The sequence below is a fragment of the Bemisia tabaci genome, chromosome 9 (genome assembly GCF_918797505.1).
Source record: "Bemisia tabaci chromosome 9, PGI_BMITA_v3".
Lineage (NCBI taxonomy): Eukaryota > Metazoa > Arthropoda > Insecta > Hemiptera > Aleyrodidae > Bemisia > Bemisia tabaci.
This window is the reverse complement of record NC_092801.1, coordinates 29,904,788-29,916,355: the sequence shown is the minus strand read 5'-3', so window position 1 is coordinate 29,916,355 and position 11,568 is coordinate 29,904,788. Positions and strand designations below refer to the sequence as shown.

The 11,568-nt window shown below is 37.0% G+C and overlaps 1 protein-coding gene across 1 annotated transcript in view; it reads left to right on the top strand.

The window, feature by feature from the left end:
- Nucleotides 1-2,711: 2,711 nt before the first annotated feature.
- The window catches only part of LOC140225525 (fatty acid synthase-like), a 17,272-nt gene continuing 8,415 nt past the window's right edge, over nt 2,712-11,568 (top strand). The window contains exons 1-6 of the mRNA XM_072304722.1: nt 2,712-2,844; nt 3,551-3,703; nt 7,517-7,681; nt 8,311-8,511; nt 9,460-9,698; nt 10,591-10,821. Of these exons, the coding sequence (XP_072160823.1) occupies nt 2,712-2,844; nt 3,551-3,703; nt 7,517-7,681; nt 8,311-8,511; nt 9,460-9,698; nt 10,591-10,821 (1,122 nt within the window). The remainder of the gene's footprint in view (nt 2,845-3,550; nt 3,704-7,516; nt 7,682-8,310; nt 8,512-9,459; nt 9,699-10,590; nt 10,822-11,568) is intronic.

Genomic DNA, 11,568 nt, shown 5'->3' with positions numbered 1-11,568 from the left:
ACTCCGTCGCGAAGGAACGTCGTGGGAAGCGCGGAAGGCCTCAACTTTTTAATATCCCAGGCGCAAACTTTTTGATTTTTGAATTCATTTCTAATTTGTTTACTTTTTAAAGGAGACTCTTACCTCCATTCAAACTGCCGACTCAAATTTTCTGGTGTGACAAACGTGTTTTGGGACAACGTTGAAAAAGTTTTTCTATGAAAATAGTTCAATTTATTCGTGATTGAGTCTCCATGAAGGCGCCTAGTCGGTAGCTTTCACACCCGTGTTTAAAATATTTCCCTGGATAATTTTTTTCGATTAAAATTCAAGCGACGCGTATAGGTAAGTTTATCAAATCCTAAACGACCAGAAAAGTTTAATTATAATTGTTTTCTTTTCTTAATTTCTAACTGGGTCATAATGCTTCGAATCTGAATTCCAAAGTGTCCGGACTAATTTTTGCTTGTTTTAAAATTATGAAACTGTACATTCTGAGAGGAAAAACAATTTAATCTTCGAAATAAGCACATACTAGGGGCTTATGGGGCTGCTTCGCAGCCCCTTATTTTTCCTGTACACTTTTCACTTTCACATGTTTTTTTTTTTTTTTTTTATTTATTTTCATTTAATTTTCTGTTTTGTCTTTGAATCGGGTCTAATTATTTTTTTGAGAGAATAAATATAACAAATGTTTTCAAAAATTGTAATTTTATTTAGTAAACTTTAAACTAAAATTTTGTTTTAATCTTCATACAAAATTATTTTTTAGGTTTTACATTTGTTTTCAAACTAATTTTAAAGAAGATCTTTTTTTATTTTTTAAATACTTTGCTTTTTTTTTCGATTAAATTGTTGATTCTTCTTTTGCCATTTCTGTCCTGCTTTTCTTCCTATATTTCCTACAACTTTGCTCTTCTTCTTTCCTCCTTTTGTCTTTTCTTTTTTTGCTTCTTCTTTTTCTTCTTCAGTAGCTGTTCCTTCTGGTTCTTCTTCTTTTTCTGCTCCTGTTTTAACTTCATCTAATTTTTCCGCTTTTTCTTCTTCGTTTTTTCCATGTTCAGTCTGCTTTCTGGTTTCCGGGGAATGCAGCTGCATTCCGGATGCGTTAAGGGGTGGGAAGGAGGGAGGGACGGACTGAGAAACTGAAAAAAGTACGTTACGTAACGGTAAATATTAAATAAACTTACCTATATATGGATCCTTGAACTTTAAAGCAATAAGGTCCATCACCCGGAATATCAATTCGATTTACAGAGAAAGAGGCAAAAGCAACAGCACTATTATAATTTCTGATACGCTTTATGAAATTTGGAGAATATAAATACTCGGTAAAGAAATTAAGCCATTTTGGCAGCAGTTATTAAAATGACCATTGGACATTTCACCCTGAAAATGGCGAGCATCACAATGATGACAAATTATATTCATTGAACCGACTGAAAATTTGGTAACAAAATTTTCATCAAAGTTCTGATCATCAATTTTATACTTCCGAAATGAAGAAATGAAACTTTGATTTTCTATACTAATAACAGAGTTAAGTTCTTGCTTCACTAAACGAACATGCGAAGAATTCTGGAAAACGCGACCACGTTTTGGAGGACGACCGCCTCGGTCATTGAAAATTTCACTCATAACAACTGTTAAATTTAAAATTAAAATTAGTAAAAATTATTATTATTTTAACAAAATCATAACTGAAAAGTTCAATTTTTAAATTAAAAAAAATAAATCAGAAGAAAAAGGATGAAATGAAAATGGAAATTAATAATAAACATATTTATACACATTGAAAAGAAACAGCGTGAAAAGTTCTGATCGGAATTTTTTTTTTTTTTTTTTTTTTTTTTTTTTTTTTTTTTTTTTGGTATGTTAAAATGAGAAAAAAACTTGGAGGTTATTGACTTAATGAGGAAAAATTGGCAATAGGAAAAAGATGGAAGCAATCATGAAAAACCGTAAAAAAAAAAAAAAAAAAAAAAAAAAAAAAAAACGCGGGAAAAGAAAAATGTAAGTTGATGGCAGTTGAGTGTTGGAAGTAACCTCACTTAATGATGATTGTTGAATGAAAACAGCTGATAAAAAGACAGCAAACAGTAAAGTAAGATGCGTAGCAACAAAACTTTTCCGAAAAACAAAAAACAAAAAACCCCCACTTCCCCTCATCCAATTTATGAGTTTTTAGGGATTTAAAAATCGGGGACGAACCCCAGAAAATAATTTATAGTTTTCCCGAAGCATTGAGAACAACACCTTTCAAATGAACCAACGCCCCTCGCAATTAGTACAGTGGTTGATTCACAATTTCATTCTATTTTTCAAATTAAATATTAAGATATTAATATTTCCATTTGGACCGCGTAGGTATAGCAGAAAGGAATCAAGTCACACAAGTAACTGCCGAATTGATCGAGCCATTTCATTTTTTACAATGGAACGTTTCTGCAGATTCCTTTGACAATTATAAGGAATTTGCATCGTAATTATTATGCAGAAAATTCACTGAAATTTGCACAAAAATCCGCATAACCGTTTTCATGTGAAAAATTATATTGCCCAATTAAATATGGCAATTGCTGATGTGGATTGGTACCTTTCTGCTTTTGACCCCTTTATTTTGGATAGTTTGCCTACTACAGGAGTTGTATGCAATCAATCCACTTAAAAGGTTAAGAATTGACTTTTTCAGAGAAATACATAGGCATTTTACCTCGGATTTCAGGTGCAAAATGGATGAAAAATTCGAGGTTGTAATATCGGGCGTCTCAGCTCGAATTCCCGATTGTGACAATATTTCAGATTTCATGGAGAAGATTTACAATAAAGCAGCCATGACGGGGGTCAACACAACTTGGATGAAAGGTAACTAATAATGTAATTTCGATGAAGAATATGATCATCAATTGTAAAATTAATTGTGTCTCTCTTCTCCAAAATGAGTTATTTGTTACATATGTATGTTGTACGTCAATTTTCAAGTCATTAGTTTTATTAAAAATGTATGGAAATAATCTATTACTCCCCCTAACAATGCAATTTTTAAATATAGACGGTTTAGGTCGGTAATCGCATATCTCGTTTGCGGTGTCTGAAAATCTCCGCCTCTGTAATTTTTATAAAGAGGAACAAATTATTGACATCATTTCTTGAAGTTTTTACAGAATTTTCCTCGCACAGAGAAGAAAAATCACGGCACTTTTAAAGAATTGCCGTTGAGTAGTTTTCCGTTTAAAAAATAAAGTAGGTATGACAAGAAGTCTGTGACGTCGCAAACCGAGTTATGTGATTGCCAGCTTACGCACTGTCGATATACTTAAAGAAGATGAATTGCATCACAAAGTTTCAAAGTTCCTTTCGAACTTTTAACAATTTACTCGAGAATGATCGCAAATTTTCTTCGAAAAGATTTTTGTCAATTTTGATCACATTTCGATGGAAATTTTCTAACATGTCGAGACCTTGCCATGCGATTAACATTTTCTAGGTCTGATTGCTTCAAATTGTTTGTATTTTATTATTGCTATTTACATGCTACTTGATCTTTATATTTTATGGTTCCTGTGTTTAGGATTTGAAGGAGTTCCTTACTATTCAGGCACAGTCAAGGACTGGGATCGCTACGATACGTACGCCTTTAACATAAACCTTGCGCAGGCCAAATGCCAGATTCCCGCAGTTCCAAAGCTCCTTGAGATGGCTCATGAGGCTATCATCGATGCAGGTTTGCTCATCATTGACTCACGCAACACTAACGGAAAGAAAATGTTTGATTTGTTTCGCTCCAGCATTGGTGTGGTGTGCTCTGCGATATTCCGATCGATCTGCCATTTAAACCTATGAAAAAGGATCAATAAACACAATGTTCGAAACGAACACCTTAATAATCGATTCTTTACCATGGCTTCAAATGGGGGAAATATCGATAATCGATCACTCACGCATCGCCACCGCTACGTGGTGCTAAGTTAAATGAGTAATAGAGCGACAGAGCGTATTTCGCCTTCATTTAAACGGCTAGACAAAACCATATCCCACACGTCAAACTGGTCGTATCATCGTTCAGACGTTTATCAGACGATTCACCAGACGTTCTTGTGTGACTCTGGGTTTGAATTTACTCGTATATTATGAGTAGCATCATCAAATCTGTGTACTTTTTAACATAGCTCTCAAACAGCCAGTGTTTTATAGCGCATAGTCCGTGCGACATATTTTTTACATTATTGTAGAGTTTTCTTGATAATTTCTTCTCCTCCTGTAAAGTTACGGAGGACTTGAAGAATCACCCGCAAAACCCTGGTAAAAATAAGCCATAAAGGCGATAGAGAAATCTTATGGCCGGCTGTAGGATTTTCTATAGCTTTTATAGCTGGCGATAGGATTTTCTTATCGCCCTTATGGCCGGCGATAAAAAGCTCTATCGCCACGAATGGCCGGCGATAGAACGCTCAATCGCCGGCTATAGCCACGAATGGCCGGCGATAGAACGTTCAAACGCCGGCTATAGCCACGAATGGCCGGCGATAGAACGTTCAATCGCCGGCTATAGCCACGAATGGCCAGCGATAGAACGTTCTACAGCCGGCGATAGCCACGAATGGCCGGCGATAGAACGTTCTACAGCCGGCGATAGCCATGAATAGCCAGCGATAGGACATTCAATAGCTGGCCATTTGTGGCTATCACTAGATAGTGGTGATAGGATAACGGCAATAACCATCCGCTGCCAAGACAGCCATCTGTAGCCGGCAACAGAATGTTCAGTATCTGGCGATTGGAAATACGCGTGTGCACGAGGGGCAATCAAAAAAGTAGTTTTTTTCGAAAATCATCATAAGCGCCAGTGAATCTATCCTGGAAATTCCTTTTCTAAAAATATTTTTCTTCCATTTTTTCTCAATAATTCTTTCTTTTCCATAATTTAATTTGATTTGATTTTGATTTTTTTTATTTGAATCGGCCAAATATACACTGTTAAAAATCGTTGATTCCGTCCGACGGAAAATCCGGCGTGAGAATGAATAGGGGAGTGAGATTTAGCGCATAGGTGCTGAGATGTGTCACATGAGTGCGCAAAGCATCCGCACCGGAGCTTCAGTTGGATCCTAAGTCACGCGCACCTCTCTTTCTCGCACTAGCGCTATATACTGTCTCTTCTTCCCTTTAGGCCTACCACTCCCATAATGAAAATGAAATATTTAAAGAGAAAAAAATAAATAAAATAATAGAATAGTGGAAGTAATAGAATATCAGATATAATAGAATTACAGAGACAACAGAAGAGAAATAAAATAAAGTGAATTAAATATATGATAAAATGAAGTCAAAGACTAAATTGAAGTAAAAAATTAGAGAGAGCATGGAGATGAAGTAAAAAAATGAGGTGAAGAAAAAAATAAAGTATAAGGGAAAATCTAAATGAGGTTAAAGGATAGAATGAATTCAAAAAGTAAACATTATAAAGTATTAAAATAAATTAGAGTAAAAAATAAAACAAAATAAAGGAATAAGAAGTAAATAATTAAAGAAGAAAAATTAAGTACTTGAAAAATAAAATAGAGTGAAGAAAAAAATAGAGTCAGCAAGGAAATAAAACAAGTAAAACGATAAAATAAATTTCAAAAATATAGTAAAGTAAAAAGTAAAATAAATACACGGACAAATCCAGGCAGATTGAAAATAGCCCGTTCAAATCGACGTTAAATACCGGTTTTGCGTCAAGTTAAGGCATCATCTGGTATAGCTCAATTGGTAGGGTCTTCGGTTAGTGTTAGGTAGGTCCCGGGTTCAATCCCCAAGGTAGGTAGGAAATTTCTAATCCTCAAAATCGATTAAATTACATCCCAGAAGTTTCATTATTTTTATTTTTCATGGTTTCAAAATTTATTTCCACAATATTAACCCTTTTCCACCATCCCCTAGCTGCGAACCCCTAAATTTTCTATAGCCGGCTATTGAAAATTCCTACAGCGAGCCATAGGAATTCTCAATCGCCGGCTATAGAAAATTCCTATCGCCAAAAGGCCATGTTTCAATTTACCATAGGATTTTTCCTATGGCCGGGCTATAGGTAATTTGTATGGCTTATTTTTACCAGGGAAATCCCGCGCGAAAGAATTTGAAGATTGTCAACCATCATATCATCTAAAAACGCACTCAATAAAATAAGACACTTTGAGGTCAGAACATCACAAATCACGGTTTCATCGTATCCATGGCAGTGACCTCCAGAGCACGATGAATCTGATGAAGTTGGCCGGTCCATATAATCCATTAAAGTTTAATAACGATCTGATGAATCGTCATACTTCGTCGCTCCTCTGACGTAAGTGCGTATCTCGATTTCAGAATGAGCCCCTGAAAGCATTGAATTTTAAGGGAAATTAGGACTCACGCGGAAATTGAGGTACGCCCTTACGTCAGAGGAGCGACGGCTTGTCTATCATCCAAGCATACAGACCAACATTATAAAGGGTCCATGGAACTCAAGATCGCTTTGATGGAGTTCGGTTGAATCTAACGGTACTTGCATGAATTTCAAAAGGAACTATCTCTTTTGTGACACATACCCTGTTGTACATATATTCTCATGGGCCTTAAGAAATAAGTCACGACGGAAATAGTTCCTTTCGACTTCAAGGTGAATCAATGGACGCTATATTTTATGTCGTGATGTATCACATCAATTAGTTCCATTTTTTCAGCTACGTGTCATTTTTCTCGAATTTTGAGATCGCAATTCTGTTGTTAGAAGACTAAGAAATTCACTTACTAATTTTGACAAACATCAACGTAATAAAGGTGTAGTTTTTTTAGGGAAAAAATATCGCGTTCGATAATGATATCGAAAGTGCACTCGAATGCGATATTTTCTCTCTTTAAAAAAACCATGCCCGTAATACGTTGAATTTGTTTGTCAAAATGGGCAAGTGAATTCCTTAGTTTCCCGGCAACAGAATTGGGATCTCAAAATTGGAGAAAAATGACGAGTAGCTGAAAAAATGGAGCCATTGATGCAATATGTGGCATGTCCTCTCGACAAAAAATCACCGTAATACGTCCACTTTTATATGTGTCGCAGGCAAATAGTAAAATCAGGCATTTTATCAAATGCCTAGGCAGTTAGTTAAATTTTGAAAGTCTACAGAATTTTGTGAATTTATGGCGGAGATCTCACGAGTTTTCAATATTTTAGGAAAAAATAACTCATCAAACCTACGAACTCTTTTTGTCTATGCCTCTCCGATAGCTTCTCATATTTTTAAACGTTGAAATTCTAAAATTTCTGCTTTTTATGACATGCTGCAAATTTCCAGATAAGTGTCCGCTCAGGAGCTAAAAATCAATTAAAATACTATTGTGTGACGCAAATTTTTACTGATAATTTTTTCTTACGGGAGCAATCACATATTTTGTCTAAAATTAGGAAAAGAATCAGAATTTCAATCTAAGTTAATTTATTTTATTATTTGCCTAGGCATTTGACAAAATGCCTGATTTTACTATTTGCCTGCGACATATGTCTTTCTCACAGGAGTTCACCCAAAGTCGCTATCGGGTACCAACTGCGGCATATACACGCTGTCTTGTCAGGCAGACTTCAGCCCTCGCCTACTGAGGGGCAACAACAAACGCACCATGACTGGCTCCACCACTAGCTACGCAAGTGCTCGCATCGCCTACTGCCTGAATTTGAACGGTATGAGATAATTTCCACCTGCATGTTCAACCAATCTAACAATACCACCAAAAAAAATCTAATAAAAGCTATTTTATTTACTTTATTTCTTATATCGACGTTGATTTAGTCAGCAATTGCTACTCGTTTGCGACGTCGCAGACTTGCGATGTACATATATATTTTTTACGGAAAATTACTCAATCGGTACATTCTTCTATCAAACGGCCGTGATTGTCGCTCATATGTGCGAGGAAGATTCTGCAAGAATTTCAAGGATCTGTCGAATTGGTTCGTCCTTTATACCACTACTATAGTCGCAGATGCTTATCCACCGCGCGAGTTATGTGATTCCGACTTGACACCGTCGCTATCTTGATTTATTAGTATAATTGCTCAGTAAAAACTACAAATTGGCGATAGTACCTTTAGATGGTTTACAAAATTAGTCCAATCGCAAGTCATATGCACTTTATTTTGAGCCATTGGCATGTACCATCTGTCCCTTTTTTCATCCTAAAGGGCCTCGAGAAGATTAAGACGAGTGAGCCAATCAGAGGACCATCCACCAGTGGCCATTCTCTTCCTATGAAAAACTCAATACAACCACAGACAATCGAGATACTACTAATTATGGTAATCTGTTGTAGGTCACAACGTGGGTCTGGATGGTAGTAACAACAGCTTGTTCTACTTTCTGAGAAAGGCCGTGGAGGAGATACGAGAGGGACGGATCGAGGCATGTATCGTGGGATCCACAGATTTCATCCACGAGCCATTCTACAGTCAGGATTTTATGGCCCTGGGTGCACTCGCCGAAGACGGAGAATGTCTCCCTTTTGACGAGAAAGGTACTTATGGGGACTTATAGGTAGTACATATAGGTATTGCGGGGACGCCCGGTGAAAGCTTGGCGACAGGGGGTTATGGATGAGCCGAGGGAATGCCAAATCCCTCACTGGAAAAAAAAAAACACATTGGATCTAGAGTCCAGAATCTTAAAAACATCGACAAGAAAAAAACTCTTGATTCAATCAGATTTAAGCTTAAATCAAGAACCAAGCCTCTTAATTCGAGCGGATTTCCTTTTGATTTAAACTTAAATCTGATTGAATCAAGAGTCCTTTTTCTTGTCGATGTTTTCAAGAGTCTTGACTCTAGATCCAATGTGTTTTTTGTTTTTTTTTTTCCAGTGCTGATGACCTGTGGGAGGACCGAGTTTTGTGGCGGTTAAGCGTCGCAGAGCGCCGGAGAGCGCTGTGAGAGCGACTCTTATGTATGTAGGTACATATAGAGGTGATGCGTCAAAGGGTGTCCGTTATTTACAGCAGCCGGCTGATTATTGAAATCGATAGATGAAGCGATAAACAATGCTTTTCAAAAATACAAGAATTAAGAATGGGTCAGTTGCGCTGGTCACAGAATCGTGTTTTAATGCTTTATTCGGGCGTGTTTTAATGATCTTATCGCGATTGTATCGCCCGACTGTTAATCATGATATTATAGAAATATAAATCGTGATGAATGGCGATTTAATCTCGATTTTACAGACGAAAATTAATCGCGATTTTATCGAACCAAAAATTGCGACATACAGAGATTGAATCGTCATAAACGGCAATTTTTAATTCGATAGTATCACGATAAAATTCATCGATATAATCACGATAACCAACCGACAAAATCTCAATTTATCACGATCACTGCTACTTGGGCACTTGGGCAAGGGAAGTGGAAAAAAGGCTGCTCTGAGATTTTCAGATTAGCTATCCATTGACATGTTCTGCTTTTCGTTTTAGCTCACGGCATGGTACGTGCCGACGGCGGAGTTGTGTTCTTTCTGCAAGAGGCCAGTAAGGCAAAACGATGGAGGGCCATACCGATCGGCTTCGACTACAAATTCTTGGGGAATCATTCACTTAACTATGTCCACCACGACACGGATCAGATGATTAAAATGCTCAAGAAATTTTACGCCGACTGCAAAGTTGATCCCACAAGGGTAAAGTACATCGAGGCTGACGGTTCTGGTATCAAGGTAAGTGAGTTGGACAGCAAAGAAAGCATATCGATGGGCCAAAGTGCAAAACCACGTAAGTCCGTTTTGTGACGTTGCAGATTTCTTTTTATGCTTCATTTTTTTTGTGGAAAAGTAGGCAACTTAATTCCTTGAAAACTCCCTTGAATTCGCCTCTCTATTAGCACTTAATTTTGTACAAATCTCAAGCTATGAGGTCGGCTAGTTTCTCTTCGAAAAAATAAAATATGGGCGGAGATTTTGGAACACTGAATCGGAGATACGTGGTTTGGCACTTTAGCCATCGATATTCCTCGTCTTTAAGAGACCCGATGGATTCAGACGAAAGCCTTAAGGCTTAAGTCAGACAAAAGCCTTAAGGCTTAAGTCAGACAAAATCCTTAAGGCTTAAGTCAGACAAAAGCCTGACTTTATCGGGTGTATATTGCTTTATCACACAAAAACACTGAGATAATTGAACGAAAAACCAATACTAACAAATTGACAAGCAATAAGGCTGTTTCAGGGCAAATTTGTGTTGTAGTCAAGCGAATGGAACATTAAAGTGGGAAAAATAGGAATCATAACTGAGCGACAATTGCGACATTCACACCTACACAGTTGCGACAGTTTGAAGGAGTTAATTCTGCATCGTTTGGCGCAAAGAGCGCCCAGAAATTGACAATTTGACTGCAAATTAAATTTTGAGGAGACAAAACTCGCCATTGAAGTTTGCAGAAGCTGTTGCCACCCTTCAGGCTGATTACTTATAAACGATTTCAACTCAGTCATGTATGTGAATTAAGGCTTGAAACTTTGATTCTATTTGAGGCTTTTAGATTATTAGAGAAGGTATAGCGCAGCAAACTGATACTCGATTTTTTTGAACACGCAATTGTTCTTTTGATTCCAGTCGCTGGATGAGGCCGAGATTAAAGTACTGGCCAAAGTGTTTACCGAGAATCGTGCTGATGAATTGCTGGTTGGCTCGGTAGCGAGTAACGTTGGACGCAGTGAAACTTCGTCAGGTCTCATAAGTTTACTAAAAGCCGTTTTGGCATTCGAGAAGGGAACTATTCCACCTACCAGGAATCACACAACTCCCAACTCAAACTGTCCTGCTCTGTCACTTGGCTCCATCAAGGTTCGTTCCATCACGAAAATTACTTTGGTTAATAGAAACTTTAAAGAGAAACCTTATTGCGGGAACAAATGAAAGAATCAAATTATCGCTCGGCATACGCAATAAAAGTCTGCACTGGAAAAAACACATTGGATCTAGAGTCCAGACTCTTGAAAACATTGACAAGAAAAAGGACTCTTGATTCAATCAGATTTAAGCTTAAATCAAAAGGAAATCCGCTCAAATTAAGAGGCTTGGTTCTTGATTTAAGCTTAAATCTGATTGAATCAAAAGTATTTTTTCTTGTTGATGTTATTAAGAGTTTGGACTCTAGATCCAATGTGTTTTTTTCCAGTGTGGTAACACTCTGTTTCATCAGAGGAAAATTCAGTGCGCTTTGATTTCTCCGTATATGCAACACGGACTCGTATCCCGTATGCAGGAATACTTTCATTCTGCGTATTGGATTGTGAAACTTAAAACCTTCCACGGCATAGCGTTGCGAATTCGAAACAACGTATTTTTAGGGATTTTAAAGATTGAATATTTCCTCTGGGGAATGATTTTGCAAATTTTCATCAGCTTTTTCTTTTTTTGAATTACTGATTCCCAAAAATTTTAAAGTTTGCAAAAAAATTTAGTCCTCTATGTCTTTTATGCAAGCTAAAAAATTGCTTAGTGTATCTTAGAATTTGAGATCCAAAATTAATTCATGCCATAGAGAGTTTAAATGCTTCTTTGATCTCAATAAACACACAAGGCACGTAA